General features: G+C 41.0%; 3 protein-coding genes across 4 annotated transcripts; 1 reads left to right on the top strand and 2 right to left on the bottom strand.

The window, feature by feature from the left end:
* Nucleotides 1–5,279: 5,279 nt before the first annotated feature.
* LOC113015258 (ras-related protein Rab-25-like) lies at nt 5,280–8,049 on the bottom strand. The gene is made up of 5 exons (XM_026157206.2): nt 7,700–8,049; nt 6,970–7,165; nt 6,548–6,741; nt 6,289–6,369; nt 5,280–6,200 (listed from the first exon to the last, which is right to left on the bottom strand). The coding sequence occupies exons 1-5, from the start codon at nt 7,734–7,736 to the stop codon at nt 6,076–6,078; spliced, it is 633 nt and encodes a 210-aa protein (XP_026012991.1). The 5' UTR covers nt 7,737–8,049; the 3' UTR covers nt 5,280–6,075.
* A 2,197-nt stretch (nt 8,050–10,246) lies between these two features.
* Nucleotides 10,247–18,844, bottom strand: ubqln4 (ubiquilin 4). The gene is made up of 11 exons (XM_026156359.2): nt 18,594–18,844; nt 17,026–17,177; nt 16,699–16,847; nt 16,337–16,599; nt 16,021–16,179; nt 15,636–15,858; nt 15,342–15,481; nt 14,827–14,910; nt 13,148–13,263; nt 12,904–13,069; nt 10,247–11,685 (listed from the first exon to the last, which is right to left on the bottom strand). The coding sequence occupies exons 1-11, from the start codon at nt 18,735–18,737 to the stop codon at nt 11,533–11,535; spliced, it is 1,749 nt and encodes a 582-aa protein (XP_026012144.1). The 5' UTR covers nt 18,738–18,844; the 3' UTR covers nt 10,247–11,532.
* Nucleotides 18,845–20,957: 2,113 nt separating this feature from the next.
* On the top strand, nt 20,958–23,131 carry LOC113014685 (lens fiber membrane intrinsic protein-like). Of its 2 annotated transcripts, none has more exons than XM_026156362.2 (5): nt 20,958–21,311; nt 21,929–22,137; nt 22,340–22,489; nt 22,588–22,722; nt 22,839–23,131. In XM_026156362.2, exons 2-5 carry the CDS (start codon nt 21,963–21,965, stop codon nt 22,898–22,900), a joined length of 522 nt encoding a protein of 173 aa, XP_026012147.1. In that variant the 5' UTR covers nt 20,958–21,311; nt 21,929–21,962; the 3' UTR covers nt 22,901–23,131. The 2 variants fall into 2 exon arrangements, with proteins under 2 accessions (XP_026012147.1, XP_026012146.1); XM_026156361.2 differs by having other exon boundaries at nt 21,278–21,496.
* The last annotated feature ends 2,887 nt before the right edge of the window (nt 23,132–26,018 follow it).

Below are 26,018 nucleotides of genomic sequence, written 5' to 3' on the forward strand. Positions count from 1 at the left end.
TGTCCTCGAGCCCAAACATGTTTTCTCCCTGTGCCAATAAAGTGGACAACAACATGTGTTTTCCCACAATCCAAAAACTCTAGGGAGACTTATCTCAGGAAGGCTGTCAGTTCAACAAGTGCTGTCCTGAAACTACACACACACACACACACACACACAGAGAGAGAGAGAGAGAGAGAGAGAGAGAGAGAGAGAGAGAGAGAGAGAGAGAGAGAGAGAGAGACTTTGTGTGCTCACAGGCTATTTTAATTGGTAATAAACAGACAGGCACACACAAATGTGTGATTAACAAGTGAAGCAAAAAGAAGCCACACAAACCAGGCATTAAGTGAACATAAATAATACAAAAGCGTGGCACGCAACAGGCCTCACTCGGAGTCATTCAGTAGTGTTTATTCAGTGGAACAAAATAGTGTGTGATGTGCTTGTTCGCAAATAAATGCGGTGTCTTTACACTCGGGGCGTATCTCCAGCCTGAGCCATTTCATGTGGACTGCGCCTCCATTCATGAGCCACATGGAACAAAAGCTGAGGAGGAGGAAAATACAGACATGGAAACATCTACTCATAAACTCAATTTCACGCCCCTTTTGTCACTCGCCGCGCTGCCAGGCGTTTTGTGCTCCCCTGAGAAAGAGCCGAGGGCTTTTAGGGGGCTATGTGCGCTAGCTGTTATTGCCTGTCCCATTCTTTTGCTGGAGATGGCTGAAAAGTTTTGCTTCATCTCAGTGTCACACATTTGGAAGCCCGTGGTTTCACATTCTAGTTTTAGCCACGTGGCTTCTTCTCCTCCAGTGTAGGAGTGGTGCCAGGGTGAGAAATCACCTCTGAAATATTGGCGCCAAACTTTTGTCAGGCCACCTTGAAGAAAATGGATCAGTGGAGCTGTGGTCAGAGCAGCAAAACTACACAAAAGTCAGGTGTTATGACTGAGGATAGAAGACTTTATTGTGCTAATGTGCCAGAACAGCCTTGCCTGCTTCCCACTCTCCAGATGTCATCACTTAAAGCAAAAATTCAAACTTGAGAGCAGGCAGAAAGCTCACCTGTGACAGCAGAGCTAATCTGTTAATGGCACTCCTACTTTACTTTGTTTCTGGACTCAGCTCGAAGCAGCCCACAAATAGCAGATCGATAAATAATTAATAATAGAAATAATAGCTTTACACCTGCAGCTGTTTAGCATCACTGACTCACAGACAAACACTGAGGCTGTCATGGCAACTGAGGTATGTAATATTATGTTAAGTGGACCGATGCTGAGGCTTTCAGCCTCGTTTGTGGCTGTCAACCTGTTTAATTGCATGCTGGAAAGGAATCTTGTGACCCCAGCTGGGCCTTGAGCACAGACAGCCAAGCACAACGGGCTCCGTTATGAAATTAGAGGCTTTTAAAGGAGTTAATTGACTCGAGTATATGGGGAGGCGATACAGCCAAGCACGAGGGGGCAGACAAATGTGCAAACACTAATCTAGAGAACTGAATTATAGGACGTTTTAATTCCACGATAAGCCGAGCCGAGACTAAAACACCTCCGGTCTTCAACAGAGATCGATGAAAGCACTCTTTAACAGTTTGCTTGCGATGAACTCGAGGCAGTAACCCACCTCTCTGCCCATTTTCAGCTTTCTTTTCCTCCACTGCGCCTTTTTATTTTATATTTTTTTGAGAGCACACACAGGCACCCATCAGCTCACCTCTCTTTTTGATTGGTCGCCATAACAACATCACCATGGCAATCAGCGGCATTGACTTGGATTCTATTTATGCGATGATGTCAGCTGATGTGGAAATATCAGTGTGTGCTCTTTGCTGACAGATGCGGGATGATGCAGGAATGTAGGCCGTCACACACACTCACGCCCAGACGTTGTTTTCACGTCGTGCACATTTGTAGCTGTGAACCCACACAGTAAGGCGCGAAAAAAAATCTGCAACAGGTGGAAGTTATGTATTTAATGCGTTTTTAAGCATGCCCACATGATGCTGCTATTCAGTGAAAAGCGTGTAAGTGGGTGACATGCATTCAAACCACTTTATCTCTTCTTTTGCTCATTCAGGTTCAGTCTTGCTGAATGGCACTTGTACATGTGGAGGCACTAAAGGGCTAAACCTCTGATTAGTGCATGACCTTGTCTGCCACCTGCACAACAGCAAACTAGCATGCATTTCTGTATTTGAATCTCCCCCCCAAAGATAACTAAAAGTCTTCCTTAATGAGTCTAAACATCCTGCTGAATAAACATTAAAAAAAAAAAACTGCTGTCACTCTACTGCAAGCATTGCTGCTTTTCTTGATTCAAAAGCTGACAATTTATTTTTCAAGTCATGTGCATGCGTGTGTGTGTTTGGAGTACTTTAGATGTGAGGAAGTGAAAAAAATCCATTTTTAAAAATGGCTACAGAGGACAGCTGGGGGTTTTTGTTCTGTTTTGTTTTCTCTTTAGATGAAATGTAAATATGAGTGGGATTGTGTTATGATTGTAGGACTTATATCACTGCTGATCATGCGTATAAACAAACAAATACAGGAAGCGGATATAAACAAGTGAAAATGAGCTCTGGACAGGCAGAAACCAAGTGAGAGACACAATTTGCGAAAGCGGGATTTGGAGAGCAGAAGAGAAACTGCAAGGCAACAGAAATGAGAGTTAAAGGTCATAAGAAAAACATAGTTTACAACCCAAACCGTACAGATTTGATGCTCCGACTTAAAACTCCAAGATTTCCCTGCGAAACAAAGTGCTGCAGGGATGGAGAGGGGGGCATCGTAAGCCGGAGATAAACAGATCCATGTTGGGGTCAGAGGTGCCATTGCACTTATCACTTTAGCATATATACGAGTCCTGGTTTAAGACACACTTTTTACAACTTACACATGTCTAGTAGCATGCGAGTAATAGCCACCACATGTTTGTGCTAAATCCATTTCTTTCCAACCATGATGAGAGCCTTACTTTCAAGGTTGGGTCAGAAACACACTGACACACTAGGAAAAAATTGGAACAATCAGCAGAAGGAAATGCTGCTTCACTGTTCAGCCCTCTTCATTCAGAAAAAATAAAGGAACCTGTATTTTTTTATTTTATTTCTTTTTTAAAAGAGATTTAGTAAGTATAAACCTTCCTTATAGGCATGGGATGAAGCAAAATTTACAGGTTTGGTGACCAGGCTTTCAACCTGTGCAGCTTGCTCAGCCTGTGTGGATTATTACACCAGATGTCTTTCCTCAGCCTATAAAATATCCCCATTCACAAGGTATAATTAAACATTTACTGCCTGGTGCAGAGCCTTCCTATCATATTTTCACGAGAGAAGCTTAATAAAAGCATTTGTGGTCATTTCACTGTAGCAAAATCATCTCCGGCAGAGAAGTCTTGCTTGGGGACACAGCATGCACGCAGCACACACGCACGCTCATACCACAGCAAAGGCTCCTCATGCACATCTGTGAACCAGAGATAGAGCACTATCTGTCCAGAATGTCATTAACTACCACCGCTGTAGATTTATATTCACTCAGTTGTGCCATATGAGCTTGTACAATTACATCCATAGTCTGGAGCTCTTCTGCGAGTGGACACGTTGACATAAAATTACCAAGTCTGGGGAAAATGTAAATTAATACCCCACATCATAGGCAGCAAAGGTTGCTAACTTAATATAATGAACGTAAATGTGATGCATAGTAAGAGATGAGACAGGAGTATGAGACATGTAGGCGTTACTAAATGAATGAGAGGGGGAACAAATGTATTTCACTATAGTACCCTCGGGCTGTGGTTTCAACTTGTAACATCGGCAGTGCCATCTACAGGTTGAGAGGAGACATAGCACCTTCAAAGACCATCTCAGGACTATCATTGGGCAAGATCTGAAAACCAATCGTGCTGGTGTGACACCATCTCTCTGCCACTTGGGGAAAAACTACTACTTGACCTATACCTCAAACCTGGAGTTTTGTATATTATATTAATCTCGCCAAGCACTCCAGGTTCCTCCTGCAGTCCAAAGACATCCATGAGTTTAGGTTAACCGGGGGTCGTAAATTAACCATAGAACGTGAGAGTGAATTATTTTATCTATATCTCTGCATTACCCTGGGACAGGCTGACAGATTGTCCAAGGTGTACCCTGCCTCTTGCTTCGTGACAACTAATATAATCTAGAGCACCCTGAAATGATTAGAAAATCAATGGACATAATTCATACTGGTCTATTTCTGAAAATGCTGATCTACTGGATTTTCCTACACAACCATTTCTAGGATTCACAGAAAATGGAATTACAGCGAGAAAATATCCAGTGAGCAGCAGGTCTCTGGGTGCAAATGTCTTGTTGATGGCAGAGAAGAATGGCCAGACTGCTTCAAGCTGATAGGATGTAATAGTAACTCAAATAACCACTCATTACAACCAAGCAGAAATGCATAAAACATTGAAGCAGATGGGCTACAGCAGCAGAAGACCACACTTGGTGCCACTTCTGTCAACTAAGAACAGGAAACTGAGCCTAAAACTCACACAGACAAAAATTAGACAACAGAAAATTGAAAAACCTTGCCTGATCTGACAAGTCTTGATTTCTGCTGCGTCAGTCAGATGGTAGGATCAAAATTTGCATGGCTCCATCCTGCAATGTTGTGGTGCAAGGTTATTAAAGTTAATTTAAAATAGGCTAAAAACTGAAACATTTTGTGACCTGGGAAAACTAACTAACTAAAATAACACATATATAGAGAAAGGAAATGTTCTTACCTTTGGTACCTGTTAATTAAGCAAAAATGTATTATTAACCTGCCTGATGACACATGATAAATGTGTTTATTGAGACTTGTGAGATGTTTACAAGACTGTTAGTCATCTGCTTTCAAAGCATTGTGTTGTTATTGGAATACCAATATCTTGCCTCAGACAATAATAACCATAAAAGACTAAAACTAACACTGAAACTAATGAAAACTAAACTAAAACTAAATCTTTTCCAACAATAAAATCTAAACTGAAACAAGAAAGTACACTCTGTAACCTAGCTGAAACTAAAATAAACAACAAAAAATTAAATAAAACTACTTAGAAAACACAAAACTTTAATAACTCTGGTGTGGGGGATATTCTCTTGGCACACTTTGAGACCCTTATCACCAACTGAGCATTGTTTAAACACCACAGCCTGCAGGAGTACTGTTCCTGACCATGCCCACCCCTTCATGACCACAGCTTACCCATCGTCTGACGCCTTCCTCCAGCAGGATAATGCACCATGTCACAAAACTCTAATCATCTCACACCAGTTTATTGAACAAATCAACAGTGACTTTTGGTTTCAAGTAGGACAACCTGCTCCTTACATTGATTTTGATGCTCTTTTTATTACCTTACTTCTACTTCAGTGTTTGTCAGAAAGCAGTGAAGACAAACTTACCCCACTTCAGTCCCACCCCCCAAAAGTCATATATCTGACAACACATGTGATTGGTCCTAAAATAGCATTAACTATGATGATGTAGGAATACCATCGGTCTCACTGATCCCTCATTTAACTCCACCAATACAATTTTTTAAAGATTAACTTATCTAACAGCATATGAATTGATTCAAACTGGACCAGTCTTATTCAGCTAGTGTGTTAACACTATAACTTTATTTATTTCACCTCCTTTTATCTCCTATTTCCACATAGCTCGAGTCTCATGGAGATGTTTCATGACTTTTTGTTGCAAGTACAAGCAAATAGAAGAAGCATAAATAACTTATTCCAAGACGTTCCCTCTGGATTCCTTTATAAAAGCAATAAAAAATTACAAAGTATTTCTAGAAACATAAAGGAAAAAATGTCATCTAATGCAGAAATTGCCCGTCAGCCATCAAAAGAAATATGTATAAAACATGAAAGTGAATTACCATTTGCAACACTTATTCAGTAAATTAGATACTGTACAGATGGTATACTGAAAGACGCCTGAACACTGAGAGCTCAGTGTCAAGCAGAAGCCTCGCTTGAATGACAGTCAAGCATGGTGATGCTTCAGTATGTACACAGCAGATCTTTCTGGGGAGGTGCCGCAGTCTGTTATTAGCTCCTGCAGCAGCCTTTGCGCTCCTCCTGTGCCTCGCTGCTTGGCCCAAGGGGGCTGGAGAGGGTCACAGCACTGATGGAGCCACGGGTCACCTCTCTGCTGGCCACCTTCTTATGGATCGCTGGAGAAAACGGAGACGAAGAAGATTGGCAATCAACACAGACACAAGTCCAAGTGAGGGTGTGAATGCTCTTTCTGGGCACCTTTACCTGTGAGAACTTCACTGAAAGCTGCTTCAACATTGGTGGAGCCCAACGCTGATGTCTCCATGAACATCAGACCTTTCTTTTCTGAATCGCACCGGGGTTTGAAAAACAAAAAAACATTAATACAGAGCAAAATGTATTTAGCAGTGAAAACACCATTTATGAGAATTTTTGCAAAACATAGAAATAAAATCAGTCTCATATATTAGAAATATTCCAAAACAACATTAAAGAAATAACTATACAACACTACTTAACTTACCTGCAAAGTCTCTGGCCTCATCTGTGGGTACAGTCCTGAGAGTGTCCAGATCGCTTTTGTTTCCCACCAGCATGACCACAATATGAGGGTCTGCGTGGTCGTACAGCTCCTTCAGCCATCTCTCTGCGCTCTCATAGGTCAAGTGCTTGCTAATGTCATAGACCAGCAGCGCTCCAACTGCTCCCCTGTAATACCTGAGGAGGAACACACATGGGCTGGGTGTTACATTCAAACAGGAAACAATTCCTTTAAGTAGGTGTTGTGCATGAAAGAGGTGTGACCGTTAATTAAACACAGTGCAATCAGTGTTACTTAAACTGGCAAACATGTGTGAGCCAACACTGATAATCTCATAATTCCCACCTCAATTGTGTCTGTTACTCATTCGTAAATGGTGTGTGTGCTTATGTGTGTGTACCCACGCTGAGGTGATAGCTCTGTAGCGCTCCAGGCCAGCCGTGTCCCAGATTTGAGCTTTGATGGTGAGGTTATCAATCTGCACGGTCCGTGTGCTGAACTCGACACCGATGGTGGTACGGCTGTCATGGGCGAACTCATTCTTGGTGAAGCGAGACAGAAGGTTGCTCTTTCCTACGCCAGACTCTCCGATCAAAACCACTAAACAAACACACACAACAGGTATTGAAATGGCTCTTAATCCTTTATTTGATTAAAAAACTAGATACCAATAACACTGAGTATTAGAACAAATCAAGGATAAACCTATCTCATGGTAACTTGCTGAAACATATTCTTTTATATCCAGACTTTCTGTCACCCTCAAAAGATACTAGACACTATGACACCACACAGACGTGGCACATCTCCCCTGGGGCTGATTTCCCTTTGGAATGGATGGAAGTTTATTTTAATAAGGAACATGCACATTATCATGAGGCTCTTTGTAAGATTATAACGTGTAGATTATATGTTTCTACAATAGGTCAAAGGTTAAATGGTTTACAGCCGAATGGATACAGAGCGATCACTTCCTACTTTCCCTGCTCTATTCACTTCCTTGGAAATAGCAGCAGGCAGCTACAGCCGGAGTTGTACCTGCCAGCTTCATTGTCTACAAATACGCAATAATACACAGAGAAAAAGACATTCATGTCTTCCTACACAATCACAGCTTAAGCAAACATGACTCACCTTTAAAGACAAAATTGTACGAATCATCAGACCCCATGCTGCACTCAGAGGCGAACGGTTCCTGCTTTGCTAAGTAAATATCCTGAAGGCACTTTAAATATTAGCTCCCAAAGTAGAGTTTAAAAAAGAAAGAAAAACAGAAAGAAAGAAAAAAAATCCAGCCTCAGTCCTGAGTCTCTCTCTCCGATGTGGAGAGAGAGCAAAGGTGAAGAAAAGAATGGAAAGAAAAAAGGGAACTGGTTGAGCCGCTTGCTTCTTTATCTACGCATAGTGGGTAGCTTCAGATTGAGGGCAGGCAGTCCTGAGCTCTCATCAGCTGACACCCAAAGGAGGGCTGGAGGGAGGAGAGCAGGTGGAACAGGTAGAACCACTGGCAGGTAGTCATGAAGCGTCTCCACCCTCTGCTGCTCTATTCACGCACTGATTCTGATCATTTGTGGTGTGACCTCACTTAAAAGGTGGTTTCTGTGTGCAAACACACGTCATCATTCCCCACCTTTCTGATCATTAAACTTGGAGTTAAGAGTGCTTTATAGTGTACTAACTATTATGTAACACACTGCTTAAACAGAATTTAATAAGCATATAGCAATAAGTCAGTTAAACTTCTGGGATATTTAACTGATCAGTTAAGTAGCAGCGGGGATTGTTATTCAGTTTCAGCTGCTTTAGTGTTGATGAGATTAACAACAGATGCACTAGAGAGGCAACAGTGACAGTTGTCCCTCATCTAGTTTTGCATTTGACAGTGTAAATATCTCTGACCGAACGATCAGAAACAGACTTCATGAGGGTGACTGAGGGTTCTCTATGGACTGCGGAGCCGGAGCCCAGCTGGCATTTAGTGTAGAAAACCAGAATTGCCAAGTACACCACTCGTGAATTGTGCTTATCACCGATCAGAGCAGGTTCACCCTGACAGACCAGCTGGAGAAGCTGTGACAAACTTTGTTTCCTGTAACAATGTTTAGCACGACCAGTTTGGTGGTGGGTCAGTGATGTTCTAGGGAGGCATATTCATGGAGGGACAAAGGCTGACTGCCATTAGGTATCAGGAGAAAGTCCTTGGACCTGCCATCTGACCCTACACTGATGCAGTGGGTCCTGGATTTCTCCTGGTGCACAATACTTGGCCTCATGTGGCGAGAGTACACAGGAAATGGGAAATGGCCTGTATTTGTATAGCACTTTTTACTAGTCCCGCCTAGGGACCCCAAAGCGCTTTACACACCCAGTCATCCACCCATTCACACACTGATGGAGGCAGCTACAGTTGTAGCCACAGCTGCCCTGGGGCAGACTGACAGAAGCGAGGCTGCCATATCGCGCCATCGGCCCTTCTGGCCAACACCAGTAGGCGGTAGGTGAAGTCTTGCCCAAGGACACAACGACCGAGCCGGGGCTCGAACCGGCAACCTTCCAATTACAAGGCGAACTCCCAACTCTTGAGCCACGATCGCCTCTGGGATGTATGAACTGGTATCAGTGACCCCACCCACATTTTCTTGACCCAAATCCAATAAAACACCTCTTGGACATTATTATCATCATTATTATTATTATTTCAGTCCGTCTGACACCATCAGGTTGCACCTCATTCTCCAGATCATGGATGCCCAGATCTAGATCCGAGAGGAGACCATCCAGTCTCATTAGGAGCCTACCCTGACATTGCATTTGCAGTATGCATACCTGATAAACTGAAGCTTTGGTCAAATTGACTAGTCTGCCACATCTTTTTTTCACTTGTGTCTTTAAATTTAGCCACCTGTAGGCTAATAATTACTATTTCCTTTAAAATATCTGGCATCCTTTCATTCCTAACCAATTACCCAGTCTATATCAATGTAGATATCAAGCATTTCCTTTTTTTTCTTCATAGATCTGATGTGTTCAAAATGTTCCTTTACGTTTTTTTAAAGTATATTTTAATTATCGTGATTAGCAGAACACAGCTACAATCGATCCTATATGAATACAAACCAGGAAACACAGTTCAGGCTCACACAGTAATTCATAACTCAGCACTCTATAAGAAGATAGCGTGTTATTGTTATAGTGACATGTTTGTCTTACAGACTATTTGTGACTGTATAAAATCTGAATTACCACGTTATTTTTGTAAGAAATACAATATTTGAATCAATAGAAAAGATAAAAATAATATACAGTAAGTTCATTTTTGACAAGACATTTCCTTACAAATAGTGAAAATATTGATTTTAACTGACTAAATTAATATCAGAGATGAAAACACTTCCTGGAACTTTTAAGCATCATTAATAGTAATCTGTGTACTTTTCTGCAAGCTTCCAAGGTATTTAAAATTAAAATATTTAAAATATCATCCAATTAGTGGTACCAAACTAAAACCTTAAAGGATGGCCAACTGTGTTTAAAAACAAAAAAAATAAAAAATAAAAAAACCCTCCAAAAGTAGATTTAATCTTACAGATTTCAACATTTCACATTTAACAAAAAAACAGAAACAAAGTTCAATGACTTCATACAAATTAACTTTCATAATCAACTGACACATGTGTGGGCTGTTTTTAAATCATGTTTTATTTTTTTAGTACAGTACTGTTAAAAGTTAGTTCCAACATGTTCAATTCGGAGATGGATTTTCTTTTTTTCCAGCTGAGGTCAACAGACAAAGCAAAGCTATAGCAGCAGTTGCCAAGGTTACCACAACTACATTGCTGAGAATTTCAAAAGGAAAAAAATAAAATAAAACAACCTAGGCTTGATTTGAGAAATTTATGATGCCACTGTACCAGAGTTGTTTGTAAAGCCATTCCATCGTTCATTTTTCGTTAATCATTTGATTTCCATTTTATTTTGATGAGACAAATCACCTCTAGGTACTAACTGCACCTTGAAAGAGAAATTAAAATGAAGAATAAGATTAAAACGAAAGGAAAACTTGTTTCATTCTTATTCATTCTAACTGCGCCCTCTGCTTCAGAGACGCTGCGATGTGATATCTGATTATGGCTAAAGTTCTGGATGGTGCGTGAAATTTTCTTAGTTGGGGCAGGGTCCTCAATAACCCACTGAGTGAGGCAATTCACTGATGATAGGGCAGTGGAAGACAGCAGGCACAGCAATGGTGCCTCAGTGGGGAAAAGCCACTGCACCTGTGAGTGGGCACTTTTATCTTGAATGACGTATTATGTCATGTTATTAAGAGCTTGCAATAAATAGTGAAAGCTGTTGGGGAACGACAGCCATTTAAGTAGAATCTTTAGAACAAGGAAAGGAGGAAATAAGGTGGATCATCTGCGTGGACAAGCTACCTTCCTGCTAACACTCAGGTTTGCCACCTGTAATCAGAAAATCTTCATTTATCAATTTGCTAGTTAAATACCAGCAAACCTCACAGTAGCCATGTAGGAAAAAGAGCCAGATGCCAATCACATCACGTGGGTTCAATTTGTATCATGAAAATGTTAACCTGTAGCACTCTACTCCAGTTTTACATGAAGAAAACAATATATAGTGAAAATGGTAGGGAATCCCTTTCCAGGAGAGATTTTCACTCTTATTCTCTGCACCAGAATACCCTTTACGGTAAGAGTGGTTCAGTCCAACTCTACGGCAGCACTCTTGACAGAGATCTGGTTGGATGGTGGCAAAGAGTGAAAGTATGGGAAATGGGGCATGATCTGAGAACAGATGTAGAGTGAAGGTCTTATAGATCCTGCCCACGTTCGTTCCGTTAAGTTGGGGACAATACACTGAAATTTATTTTGGTTCTCTGTAGATGCTGGGTGTTTTTGTGAGTTAGGTATGTATGCGCATGTCTGTGTATCACTAGGTACTGTATGTCTTTACGAGGGCTGTGAGCCCAGAAGTCTCTCGATTGCAGCATTGATGTCTCCTCCAGTAGCTATGAGCGCCTGCAGGTTGGCCTCGCGGTTGATGAAGCCCATAGCATTAAGCTGGTCCAGCTGGGACTGGAACCGAACCTCTGGGGTCTGGGTCTACAACGACAAAATGAGATGCGAGACAAATTATACTAGTACCATACTGTGACCATGTCCATTCCCCCCCCTTTTTTTCTGTAAAGCAGTCATTTCATCTGAGAGCACACATGTTCACAAATTGTACAGTATTGTGCAAAAGTCTTGAGCCACCATTTCTTTATATTTTGCTTAGCCACTTTTCTGTCCTTTTAAAAAGCGTCCTCAAGAAGGCTTTTTGAAGGCCTTTCAATGTTTTTCTTTGGCTGATTTTCCACTCATTTCAGTCCAGTCCTTTTACCTGACCATTTTCACAGGAATGTTATTTGACCACTTAACACAGGCTGATAAATCATCCACCCAAAGATAACAACCTAACTCAAGTGTTCCACCTAGTTATGTTTATGTATGTGACTAGAGAGCTAGAGACCAGTGAAACAAAGCAGCACTTGATGACAAAAAAGTTCAGGATATCCTCAACTCATCACACTATTGCTGTCATTTGCCAGAAGTACGCTTCAGCGACTCATCACCACGCTGTGGACACCTTTTACAAAGTTTATTCGTTATTCATTTCTAAGTGTTGACATTATTCAAATATTTTAAAGTGTAGTGTGTACCCCAGTGCTCACTGTACCTATGATTACACACTTGAATTAAGAGGGGTAAGAAAAATTGAATTCAGTTAACTGCAATTTGCAATCTACTGACATCTAGTGATATTTTACAGACTTTACCTTTAAGACAAAGGAAAAACTCCAGCAAAGACCTGACACAGGACCAGCAAGGTACATCTGGTCCTTCAGTGGATCGCTCACTGAAGTCTCATCATATATGGTCTAAACGGAAGGCGGCTGTCAAGAAGCCATTTCATAAGGAGGACAAACAGTGAGAAAAGGCTGAGAGGTATGTCAAAATCCAGTGTGAGATGATCTTGACAGAGGATGGAACAAAAGGCAGCAAACATCCATAGAAGAGCTTTAAATGTCCTTCAAGAAGCCTAGAGATCTATTCCCGAAGACATGACAAAACAGCTGCCTAAGAGAGTTCAGACTATGTTGAAGAATAAAGATAGTGAACCCAAATGTTGACTTTAAACCTTGTTAAAACTGAAAAAAAAACTCAGTTTTTATACTTTTCCATGTTTCAATAAAACACTGGAACTATGTCCTATTTTACCACCAAAATATAAAAAGAAATGTGGCTCAAGACAGTACTGTAATTCCTATGCATGTGTACCGTTGCGCTTCCGCCTCCACCTCCTCCTCCAGCAAACATCTGGAGCATCTGATGCATCAGCTGCTGCTGGGCAATGTTTGTTCCAGCACTGCTGGGTGAGGATGCAGGGTTCTCTGTGGGCATGGCCCCTCCTGTGGGTATTCCAGGAATTCCACCTGGCATCAAACTAGGATGAAAGAAAAATTAACAGCAGAGAGTATATCCACCTCAAAAATGAACGATGTTTAAATGTGTGTTAGCATACCTGGGCATGAGGCCTGGTGCTTCTGTCTGCAGTGTCTGTAGGCCCTGCTGGATCTGCATCAGAGCTTGCATGGCCCGTGGATTGGTCATCACTGACAGAGCTTCTGGGTTCTGCATCTGCAACCCAACAGTTCATTGAAATTGTCACAGGATTAGCAGTCTAAATTGTGTGAGCGTTACAGCTGTTTTCACACATGCACTGCAGGTTTGTTCAGCTGACAGAGGTGCATTGGACAACCTAAAAGTCAGGCTCAAAGGAGCTTGCAAAGAAAAGCGTCTGGACTTCTTGTTGCTTGAAGACGTTTCACCTCTCATCCGAGAAGCTTCTTCAGTTCTAAGGTCAAATGGTGGGGAGTCCCAGATTTAAACCCAGTGGGAGTAACCCCCCACAGAGGGACAAAAGGACCCCTGATGATCCTCTAATCGCCTGAGCCAAGGTGTGAAAATGGGTGTGGGTCCCAATCAGCCAGAGTTTCGGGTGAGCTCTTTGTGAAACCTGGCCCCACCTTATCATGCGAATTCCTGAGGTCAGATGGCCCAGGATGTGAGTGGGCGTTCAGGCGTCTGGGGAGGGAACTCAAAGCTGGATTATAGATGGCAGACAGTTGGTGTCGTAAACCACTGCCTCTCTTCAAAGATGGTCGCTCACAGTGGACATAGATGTAGCTCAGGCGATTAGAGGATCATCAGGGGGTCCTTTTGTTCCTCTGTGGGGGGATATTCTCCCACTAGGTTTAAATCTGGGACTCCCCACCATTTGACCTTAGAACTGAAGAAGCTTCTCGGATGACAGGTGAAATGTCTTCAAGCAACTTAAAGAAGTCCAGACGCTTTTCTTTGCAAGCCCCTTTGACTACGATGACCTGGATGACTGAGAACCTTCACAGACTAAAAGTCAGACGCAATTACATCAAACATTTTCCAGCTACCTAGTACAAAGTTCATGCTATGTCAAATGGTGCTGCTGTGTCAGCACCACAGGTAATATTCTGCTACATTTACTGTTAGCAAATATTTCCTGCATGCTAGGTCCAGTAGTTCCCTCAAGTGAACCCTGTGAAGTACTGCCAATAGTTTGAAAGCTGACACTTTGCTTCAAATTTGTGACATGTTGTGTGGTACATGTGAGAAAGAAGAACAGTAGAAACTGTATTGATGCAATTATCCAAAAACTGACTCAAGTGGGAAAGCGACTCAACTAACAAATAACAACTATTCAGGAGATTCTTCTAATATTCAGATTTCAGTTTTATTTAAAGAACCTGGGACATTTGCCAGCACTGCTCTAAGTGAGCGCAGCAGCACCTGTGAGGGAGCCGTTTGTGTGCTGTTGTCTTGTGGTTTGGTTGCCCAGATGGAGTCTGTTAACTATGAAACCGACAGTCACTTCCACCCTTCTGGGTGATCATTTGATATACTACTGCCAAATTCACTTCTAATTAAAAATGAAACACGTAATTTCCTCATATTTCAATGTGTTTAATGTATTTTAACTTCTAAATCAGGTATTAAATAGATATTATTTAATGATATAATTCATCATGTACCCTCGGCAGATACATAGACTGAGGCTCATTATGCCACCCTGCAGATCTAATCAGCTCCATTCTTTGTTACAGTCTTTTATAGAAAACATGCAAATCTAGAACTGCGGTACTAAACTAAACAAATATGCTGTACCTGCTGCAGAAAGATAGGCAGCTGAGCTCTGAACTGTTCCTGCAGTTGTTGGTTTCCAGCAAACAAGGGGTTATTCATCAAAACCTGGTAGAGAAAAAGGGAAATACAGTCAAGCAAAATGATCATTCCACATCAGGCTATGCTGCTTACTCACTAAAATAATAGAAAGATTTAAGTAAATTCATTTTAGCACCTCACCACAGCTTTCAAACTGATGCTGTAACCTAATCAATATGTCTTTAGTATCACTCAGCAGCACTTTATCATGAAGCTGCTCTGGTCTAAATATGAGCTTAAAAGACAATCTCTGTATTGTCTTAATGCCAGTGGCTAACCTGATACTGACAGTACATTTAAACCGAGTTGTTCATTATGATCCACTTGTCTATGTATAAACATGTGCACCTGTCTGATGCACATTCTGAACAGAAAAATATTTTAATCTAATTGTTTTCTGCATGGCTGTGCATTATATGTATGTTTAAATGTGTGTGTGTATCCATCTTTAAGCTTACCTGGGAGGCCAACTCTGGGTTTTGAGCCAGTGACTGCATCATGCTGCGCATGTAGGGAGCAGACAGCATGTTCTGCATCAGCTGAGGGTTTTCAGAGATCTGCTGCAGTAGACTCTGCATGCCTGGGCTGTTAAACATGCCTACAATAAAAAGAAAACAATAGAAAATATAGACAAGAAATTCAAAAAAAAGTAATGTATACATAATTCACTACATCAAAGTATTATTTACAAATAAATAATTTGATAGTTAGATAATATTAAATTTAAGGAATTCAGGCTCGCTCTGGCTTACCATTTCCCAGACTGCCAGGATTGATGCCCAGAGGGTTCGACACACTTGGGGTGGTGCCTGCGGTGGTACTACTGCTCCCCGTGCTGCCCCCTCCACTTTCAGAAGGGTTAGAAGAAGTTGGTGGCCCCCATGGATTTGGTAGGGGCTCTCGGTTCTCTGTCCGTGATGGCTGGGCACCAGACTCGGAGCTCCCTCCCAGAGCTGAGAATGGGTTGCTACCAAACTACAAGGAGGCACATTTGGAAACACAACTGTCAGAATACTACTAGCTATGCAATGCTGACAAAAAAGAGACAACAAATACTACAGAATGAGTGAGAAGTTCAACAAGCACCAACAGTGCACAAAAACAAAACATTTGTCAGCAAGTATTCCTCACAGATACCTGTTCTCTGGCAGCGCTAAACATGGGCTCCTGGATGTCTGTGTACATCCTCCGCAAAGCATTGTATCCTCCTGGGATGCTTTCCAAGTTGCTCAAAGCCCGGTCCTGGTTGCGCATCATTTCTTGCATCATGGCTGGGTTCCTGGCCAGCTCCATGGTCTGTGAGGTGTTATAAGAACAGGAAAGGAAACAACTGAATCAAGGTATCATTTTAAACAGAGCTTGTAAAATCCTTTAAAAAAAGGCAGATAATATAGTGGGAATCTAATATTGTGCTACCTGAATGACACATTCAGCCCTTCTTAGTTCTGTTTACCTGTCTCATAAGCTCAGGGTTGTTGAGCATGTGGGAGATCTCAGGGTTGCGTTCCATCAACTGTTGCATCTGAGGATTAGCCATAATCATCTGTCTCATCAAGTCTGGGTTTGACATCATGTTCTGCACCAGCGGGTTCTCCATAATTTGAGAAAGCATCTCTGGATTGGACATAAGCTGCCTCTGCATCTGCTGCTGCAGCTCCATGAAGTTAGCCGAGCCCATGCCCAGTCCAGCTAGACCACCCAGGTCACCGAAGCCAGCTGAAGGAGGAAAGATTGGAGAGTGCTGGTTAAACACACCGCATTTCTCAAACAGTGAAAGGTGTTTGCCTGTATAAAATTACACAAAGTTGCACTTACTCAGTATGTTGGGCGTCTGTGTGGGTGGTGGGGCTGAGCCAGTAGAACCTGTTGTGGTTGAGGGGTTGGTGCCTGGATTTGAAGTGGAGGTACTGCCTGCTTGGGTGGATGTTGAGCTAGAGGCTGATGTGCTACCACCATCTGCCGCCCTACAGAGATGATTTTTTTGGGGGGGAAAAGACAAACTTAGTAATGCTGTGAACGCCTTGTGCTTTGAAGAGAAACATGAATCCAAATGCACAAAAAAGACTGAACTGTAAATCTAATGAATCCTTTTTGAAGACAGACACGAAGCATTTGGTTGAATCAGCATGTTTGTTGACTTACTTGTGTGCTGTTTTTATGACCAAGTGCACTGTCAGGCCATCTTTGATGCCATGTTGGCTGAGGCTGTCGCCATCTTTTAAGATTTTCCCTGCAAAAATCAGAACCAGCTGGTCCTGTTTGGCTTTGAATCGCCTCGAGATCTCTTCTTTAAACTAAAAGACAAGAAAAAAGTAAAAACATAAGAAGTGAACCAGAAAATTTCTTACAAAAAGAGAAGAGATGGAGACAGAAACTGGAAATGAAAATTACAATATAAAGGAAGAGATGATTACTCACGTGACATGCTGCTATTATCTGGTTCTGTTTTGATGCAAACCTCTGGCATTACAGATGCCATTTCTAAATATTCCATTATCTGGGACCATGCACTCTAAATCTATCAGATTACCACTAGTCTTTCAACACTTTGTGAAAATTACATTGATAAAGTACACTTTTGATGAGTATTTTAAGGACAAAGGAAAAAGAAATCACTAGCACCCTATAATCGGCCTTCCTGACTGCAATCAGCCCTTTAGAAAATCAGAATGGTCAATGTCTACCTGTTACTTTTCATCAACTTTACTCTGTTTGATAAAACATGAAAAGCTTTAAGACCGCTTTCTGTAAAAGAAGAATTTAAAAAAGGAATCAGTACCATGGTTTAATAATGGCCCAGAATTGTTGACTACTATCGTTTCGTTCACAGGGGCCTAGCAACCTCTGTGTAAAAGCAGCACAGAATCTACACAAGTAAATACGCATGATTATACAATGCAACTTAAACAATTTAATACTTATACATGTAACCTGGTCATTGCACTAAATGTTATGTACACCAAACAAACACAGGCCCGTGTGCATGAACAGATTAAAGAACACGGCTAGCATGTATGAACAGTGAAACCACAACCATTCAGTGGCAAAGCAGCCATAACAAACACATCTGAAGAGATTATCCTTTTATTGTGATTAAAAAGACTGCGTTATGCTTTCAGTGCCCCACGTCGCCAAGCCAACAGTAACACTGAGAAACTGTATATTCCCAAGAAAGCCCAATGACTCAGGGGCAGCACTGAGAATGTTCTAGAGGGAAAGCAAAGTTTAGCTTTCGCTAAAGCCGTCGGGCTGAAACAGAAAATTAAAGTATGTTGTAAATCCGAAACCCCTGTCGTGGTTACATCAACTATCGGTTATATCGGTTCCTACTTGTGGTAGTGGCATAACTAAAGCGTCAGCTGACACTTGTTTGGCTACATAGTTAGCTAATGGCTCTGCTAGCAAGTTGGCTGGCTAACTTGCTAAGTGCTAACACTTAGCAGGCTAACCGGTTCGCAATTTCATCTATTGTGTGGTCATATTCCTCGATTGGATGTCACCAACGTTAATATCACCGAACATTTGTTACCCTAAGCGGCAACATTTCCGCTAAACACAGCCCCTTTAATTTCACAAAGCCCCTGGTTGCCGGCTAGAGTGACGACAAATGCTAACAGGGCTAGCTCGTTAGCTTCCTAGCTGAACTTGTGGGCAGAGGCATGACGTTAGAGGCGCAGCAGCTAGCTCCCCACCAGCAAAACCCAACCAACCTGAGTAACAGAGGCATCTTCTGCGATGGCGATTTCTTCTTTGTCTTTAGGAGTTTTCACTGTGACCTTTATAATAGTTCCCTCGGAGGCTTCAGGTTTATTATTGTTGTTATTACCAGGATCTGCGGCGCCTTGGTCAGCCATCTTTACTCCGCCGATGGAACAGCTCGGGTCTTGGCGTCGGCTTCCGGATCATGAGAGGTCAAAACCTCTTTCCAGAACGAATTTCACAAGCTCCCGTATGTACGCTGTCTCTGCCTGGTCATCATTGGTCATCACATGTATCACCAGAGGAAACGGATGTTCTAAAACATCACACGTGTGATTAACATCCCCACCCCCCAAATAAACAAAATCGGAAATGATTTTCTAAAACATGTCTGCACTATAATCAGGCTTTTGGCAGCACATCGGGTATCTTACATACATTCTTTATTTTAGACCGGCGTATTCTTATTTATTTATTTAGGTATTAGGTGAGAGATAAGCCACCCAAGCTTTCATACATTTATCGATTTTCTCTATTCAAACTTTACAAAAACAAAACAAAATTTATTTAAAATTAAAGCATGTAGAAACAAAACGTTCTGTTTTTAAAAGTACAGTGCTGAGCCATATTCGTCCATGGAAATACAATATATACGGAAAAAAACAAACTTTGTAAATAGGAAAAGTAATAGTAAACAAATCAAGTGAAGGTCCAGATGCATCTCTCAGGTTCTGTATCAGGGCTTTACTGGATTTTTTCCTGTCCCTTAAGGACGTGACTTTCATCCATCATCTGCTGTGTTTTCAGCAGTTTAGCTCTTTGGTAATCAACTTTTTATTGCAAAACTGCTGTCTTATGCCGATCAAATTGTGTCATCTTTGGCCCTTTTCACAGATTCAGCTATAGAAATGTAAAACAATCATGTGTTTTTGTGATAGCCTGTGCCTAAAATAATATGTAAGGTATCTATTAAGTGTAGACAAAACAGCGATTACTCTCGTGAGTTTAGGTGCCTCTTTAAGCTTTAATGATTCATAGGTCAGTGTTAGGTGGCTTAAAAAATGGCCAGGCACTATGGCTGGACTGAAAATGAGAGAAAAAACCATCAACGTTCAAAGAATAAGTTAGAAAGGCCTCCAGAAAGCCTGTAGAATTATTGCTCAAGACCACTTATAAATTTACAGGAAGGTCTGGCTCTCTGGAAGCAAAATATAAAGACACGATAGGGTGATCGATACTTTTGCACAGTACTATAGGTTTTTGTTAATTAATTAACCCTTGTGATGAACCTTTATGCAGTGTTTTTTATTTATTTATTTTAGGTAAAGTCCTTTAACATTTCCTTTATCTGTTGGTTTAGTGTTTTGTCTATTAAGGATATGAACTCTGTCAGCAGTATTGTTAACACCTGCTTCAAAGTCACAGGGGCCAAGCAGAGACATCTGTGCTCACTCTTTGGGAAATCAGATAATGAAGCAGGCAATAAAAATTATTAACATATTTTTCATCTGATTTCAGGAAGTTCCTCCTAGGTCACCATTTCTGTGTACCCCAGAGTGGATCAAATGTATACTTTAAATCCTTCACTCCCGCGGCTATTAGATTACTCAACACTGACAGGGTCCATTTAGATTATTTTTTTCTATGATTGTTCATTTTTAGATACTTGTCCTGTTTATTTATTTTATGTTTAATGTATTTATTTTAATTCTTTTCCCATGACCTCATTCTTTGTTGATCTCTGCCTTGACATGCAACAGTGTTTGTGTTTAAGGACTAGGTTGTGTGAGCAGGTTGTGTCCGTAAGATGCAAACAAATAGTCCTTTTTTGGCATTAATAAAGTGATCTGAATCTCAATCGACTAAGCATAGATGATTTTCATGTATGTACCCCTTTTCCAATATACATGTAACTGTATCTAGAAAAAGTGGACAGATTTTCTAAAAAGCATCATAGGTTCGTCATAGGTAGGTTTAGGATAAGGGTGTGTGGGTGTGATAAGGTTTATAGTGAGAGTACAGAAATTCCCTACGTCAGTGAGTATTTTCACAGTGACCAAACATCCAAGTGTGTGGTGTGTTTTTTCCTATTTCATTTTGTGAACCATATAAGTTGTTTTTAAAATGTTTCAGACTAGTTAAAAATCTCCTTTATAACCTTGTCTGCAGGGTAGAGCTCGTGATCTGAACATATACTGTATCAGGTTTAAATTGTGACAGAGATACGGCTTGTATAGAGCGCTGCCTCTATATGTGTCTGTACATGCTGCCACAGGGGGTAAGAGCTGAAAGAAAAGTGTTTGCTTCAGCATGTTGCATTGACACTGACAGTCCTGCATACCTATGCACATCCCCAGTTCTAGAGCAAGCCATTTACAAACAAACAAAACCCCCCAAAAGGAACACCCCTTCTCTAAGGGCACACGAATGCCAGAGACTGCGCACACACACACGCACAAACACACACACACGCACACGCGTGTCATTTGCACCGTGGCCCCTGTGGTGTTTCATTCAAGTGTATCTCACTGAGCGAGACTCATGGCAGCAAAAGATTTTGCTTTCCTCAACAAAAAATCAGAGGGGACAACTTTACAGTTGTAGTATTGTCTCTGACTCTCTCGCTCTCTTTCCAGCCTGCTCTCTCTTCTCCCCCTCTGCCTGTTCGTATTTACTCTATCTACCTCTGGAAGGCGGGCAGTAGAGAAAGGTGCATTTCCAGAAACGAGGTAAGGGATCAGATTTAACTGCTATTTTTGAGTGTTTATCCTCCAGTGTCACGTTTGCGTTCATGGTCACTTACTGCTGAAGAAGAACCGGCGTAACATGAGAAACAAACTGCGGCATCACACAGAGTAGCTGTTACACATATTTTGCTTGTTCAAGTCACAGTAATGTTTCCTCTAAAGAACAGGTAATGTTAACTGCTAATCAAATGCTGGATTTCTGTAAAAGACAGCTAAAAATGTGATTGTTCTAAGATTGTATATAGAGTAATATTTTCAATCAGATTCATGTTGTTCCAGTGTACTTGTTGTGGATTGGTTGGCTTTATGTGCTGTTTTCAAACTGGGCTAAAAAATTCATAATTAGCTCCCTTTCCCCTTTTTTTCCTGTCGCCTTTGTGTAGTTTTGGGATAATTTGAATGATCGTGAACATTTAATTTTCTGTTTAACGTATTTTAGGTTGGGTAATGTTCTACTATCACATATGCACAGAGCAAAGGCAGAAACACACTGCAGGTGTTTGTTTCAGCTGTGACATATTTAACCTTTTCTTTGCAGGTTTTGATCAAACGGGCTTTTACAGTGTAAGAAAAATGTCTATCGTTTTCTGTTTTTACAGGTGCTCTACAGCGGCCCCATTATCTCTGCTCAAAATGTACAGCTTCATGGGAGGGGGTCTGTTCTGTGCCATAGTGGGTAATATCCTGTTAGTGGTCTCCACTGCCACGGACTACTGGATGCAGTATCGACTCTCTGGAAATTATGCCCACCAGGGTCTCTGGAGGTACTGCATGTCCAACAAGTGCTACATGCAGACCGACAGCATAGGTAAGAGATCCAGGGTGTCTTCAGCCCATTGGACCACCACAGTATTTGTAACAAATCAAAGGAGTGTGTACATTTATATGTCTGTTTTTCATTTTTGGATATTGACATGGCTGTGAAATAAAATCAATTGAATTTCTTTGGTTCAACAATCAAAACAATCCTGTCATACATGCCTTGTTCATTTCTGTCTGTTTTCACCCAGCTTACTGGAATGCCACCAGGGCCTTCATGATCCTTTCAGGGATGTCGTGCTTTGCAGGCATCATTGCTGGCATCATGTCCTTTGCGCACTTTTCCTCCTTTGAAAGGTTCAACCGCTCCTTTGCCGCAGGAATCATGTTTTTCGTCTCAAGTGAGTTGTCTTTCTTTTGAGTCGGCAAAAACACACCAACAGAAACAGTAATAATGGCACTAGAATCACTGACATGTGCATCCCAATCGCCCTCTCAGCTTTCTTTGTTCTCCTGGCGATGGCCATCTACACTGGGGTGACAATCAACTTCCTGGGAAAGCGATTCGGTGACTGGCGTTTCTCTTGGTCATATATACTCGGCTGGGTGGCGATGCTCATGACCTTCTTTGCAGGTGAGAAAGGACATCCAGTTGCAAAAGTCAATAACTGCTTAAGTTACCATTAAATACCTAAAATCCGACCATTTGAATATATTTGATGATCAAAGCCTCATCTCGGCCTGTTGCAGGTATTTTCTACATATGTGCCTACAGAATGTGTGAATGCAGGAGAGGAACCGGACCACGCTAGAGCGAGACAGGCAGCTTGTTTGAGAAAATAAAGACATGCTGCCTCTTCGAATACACGAAAGGCAGAAAGGTGGCCTTGACTGATCTACTGAAGAGATTATGTCTTATACCGATGCTGGAGGTCTTTGATGGTCTGTTTAGCATGTTTTTAAAAAGTCACTGCAGTACAGACTTTCTTTTAGTCACAGTAACAATATAGAGGACAAACGAAACTAATAAAGCTATAACATGACTGATGCTGTTTTTACTAGTGTAATTTGTTACTGGCTTAAGTTTTGTGTGGAAATCTCACCAGGAGATGGCAGCACTAAAACACCACGGAAGTCCTATCTTAGTCAGATTTGATGAGGAATGTAGGGCCACTATATTAAACATCAAATCAGGGATTAAATACCTGGTAAGGTTGTCGTTTTTGTAGATCAGATTTTTATACAGTCACTCCTTTAACTTTCAGCACCGCAGACTAATGGAAATACTTTTTATTAATAAGCAAACTCTACTGGAGGAATGTATGTAATGCAAAAATATTAATCCACAAAGCAAAGAACAGCACATCAAACCTCTGTGGGGAATATTCTTGTCTCGGGGTTCCCCCTGAAGCTATCAGATTCAATACAGCTGACAAAGATTTCCCCAAAGTAATAGAAAAATATATGATCTTTTTTGGGCTGTTGTTTAAAGGCAGAGCTTTGCCTTTGATTTTTGACATCCCCTTAAGGCTTGACAGCTCATGGAAAACTAGAGGGAGATTGTTTGTGTTTGTGTGTCAAACAGGCTACAAACAGCAGAATAGATTTTGAGAGGAACGCCAAGCTCCCAGACCGGGGCACACATCAGGGCAGGGTCCACAGCAAGCGATTGTTTTACTGCCTTTATCTTTACTAACTGCTTCCGTCTTTTTCTTGGTACTCATCCACTTCTCGAATCAGCTGAAAGGAAGAGAGCAGGAGCTGTTCAGGTAATGAATGCTTGGCTACTCAATGACGCAGAAACAATGGGAGAAATGTAAACAGTCGGTGGACAGGTCCCTTGGTCCAAGTTTCCATACTTGGTCACCCGTGGCTGCTGTAGAGAGAGAAGCTTTGTAATATTGTGTGCTTTTCTCCAGATTCTTTCATAACCCTCTGTGAACCTTTCACCAGAGTCTGGGTTTACAGTCTGTGGTATGACTTGGCAATTTTTTCAATTTTGTTTTTATTTTAAGGACTTAATACAGTCCTGCAATAAGACATTTTTATAGCAGCAGAGTGAAACAAAGTAACAGAGTAAAGGGTACTGACATATTTTTATTCATCTATCTGTACACACATTTAAGATTTAAGGTTAACATTAGTGTTTTGTTTTTGATTTGTAACCAGAATCAAGAGAGGTTTATTATCAAATGAAAAGGTTATTAACTGGCAACTACACACGGTGGAAACACAAAAATGCAGGGGAGGTCGCCCTTCTAAGAGGTCTGCTCATAAATGTTTGCTGCTGTCACTGAGAGCACCTGGAAGGTTTTAGGTTTCACTGACACAACCTGATGATTTATGTGACAACATCTCTAGTAAATCTGACTTTGCAGACGTGTTATTTTTCTCACATCAAACACGCCATCCTTGTGCTGTCAGTCTGTTGGGGGATTTTGAAGACTTTTTTTTGGTTTTGGCACAAAGAGGTATCAAGAACAAGGCAAGGGGGTCCAACAGGTAATCAGAATATTTGATTTTAAAAAAAAAGCAGTGCAGAAAAGTGGCATGCAAAATAGTGAGCACATTTGTAAATTAATGTCTAGCCACATTACATGAAAAGTGATGCTACACAAGAGCTTGAAATGTCTATTTGTACTGAATCATCATTTTTTTAAGTGGTGAAAGAAGTATTCAGACCCTCCACTTAACTAAAAGTCATAATACTTAAAATATATATATATATAGCATGAAGGTCAAGATCAAAATGTACTTTATATGTACCCAAAATGTATGTAGGTTTAATGCAAAATCTTATCCATTAGATTATTGGATCAGAAACATTGATTCATTAATGGTCATGTCTCTTTAATGATGGCAATTGTCTAACCAACAGTAAAACTTTATATTAACATGTGAAACAAATGTAGTATAAACAGACATTCCGGTTTTTATTGGGCCATTTGACAAAAAAGCTTTTTAGATAACAAAAAAACCAAAACATTAAAATACACATTCATATATTATTCTGAATTTTTTTTTTTTTATGTTCTGTGGATTTTGGCTTCAAATTAAACAAGATGGAGCATATGAGCAAGAGCCAAACGTCTCTTTGCCCGGGTCGTCCACCGACTGATTAGTTATTGCCCTCGGAGATGGAAGAGTACGCTGACACAGCGCGACCTTATAAAAACTGTCCTCGTCCCACCCCGGCACATCGTGTGGAGATTCATCCTAAACACCCTGTGCCAGGTTCCTGCTATTGCTGCTCACTCATTACTTTCACCATCAGCTTATAGTCACGCGTGCACAGCAAGTATGAAACGAGACGTGTTTTTGATCGCTTCTCGGTCCCTGAATGCATCTATTTTTATTACACTGTGATATTTCAGGGGCAAGTTACATGGACGTGGTTTTAGAAAGACTTTATTATGTAAGTGAACACAACACGAGACAAAGAAATAATGAAACATTTCACAGGCAAATAAAGAAGAAAAAACTATATAATTTAAACAACTTGTATAAATAAAAGTCTACACAGCAGTGAATATGAAATGGTTCATTTTACACTAAATACACATTTTCTGAGTGAAAGTCTGCTGCTCGTGTAATTGGAGAAAGCATTTTGGTTAAAAGTAGGATCAGTTTCTGTGGCACATATTTGGAGTTTGCAGTGAACCTTCTGCAACTGTAATTGGTCCCACATGAACCTTGATAATATATCAACAAAATCACAACGTTAACGTTTTGAACATCTTCATGTGATAAGAGGGTTTTTAATATTTTATGTTTTCTATATATTCAGTGTCATCTATTGCATTTTGGTTAAAGCTAACAACTAATCCAAAGAACCACTAAGTGAAAGTAATGCAGGAAAACGAGCATGACGACAGGTTTCTGGTCAACAGAAAAAGAAAAAAAAAAAAAAATCCAGCTTTGGTCAAATTC

The sequence above is a fragment of the Astatotilapia calliptera genome, chromosome 22 (genome assembly GCF_964374335.1).
Source record: "Astatotilapia calliptera chromosome 22, fAstCal68.1, whole genome shotgun sequence".
In the NCBI taxonomy this organism is placed as follows: domain Eukaryota; kingdom Metazoa; phylum Chordata; class Actinopteri; order Cichliformes; family Cichlidae; genus Astatotilapia; species Astatotilapia calliptera.

Excerpts from the sequence above, each read along its gene's own strand:
- LOC113015258 (XM_026157206.2), bottom strand. The coding sequence starts at position 7,736 with ATGGGGTCTGATGATTCGTACAATTTTGTCTTTAAAG. Across the intron at positions 6,742-6,969 it reads TACAGAGCTATCACCTCAGC|GTATTACAGGGGAGCAGTTG; the intron begins GTGGGTACACAC and ends GTTCCTCCTCAG. Across the intron at positions 6,201-6,288 it reads TTTCAGTGAAGTTCTCACAG|CGATCCATAAGAAGGTGGCC; the intron begins GTAAAGGTGCCC and ends CGTTTTCTCCAG.
- ubqln4 (XM_026156359.2), bottom strand. The coding sequence starts at position 18,737 with ATGGCTGACCAAGGCGCCGCAGATCCTGGTAATAACAACAATAATAAA. Across the intron at positions 16,848-17,025 it reads GTCATAAAAACAGCACACAA|GGCGGCAGATGGTGGTAGCA; the intron begins GTAAGTCAACAA and ends TCATCTCTGTAG. Across the intron at positions 15,482-15,635 it reads TCCTGGCAGTCTGGGAAATG|GCATGTTTAACAGCCCAGGC; the intron begins GTAAGCCAGAGC and ends TTTTTATTGTAG.
- LOC113014685 (XM_026156361.2), top strand. The coding sequence starts at position 21,477 with ATGTTTCCTCTAAAGAACAG. Across the intron at positions 21,497-21,928 it reads ATGTTTCCTCTAAAGAACAG|GTGCTCTACAGCGGCCCCAT; the intron begins GTAATGTTAACT and ends CTGTTTTTACAG. Across the intron at positions 22,723-22,838 it reads GCTCATGACCTTCTTTGCAG|GTATTTTCTACATATGTGCC; the intron begins GTGAGAAAGGAC and ends GGCCTGTTGCAG.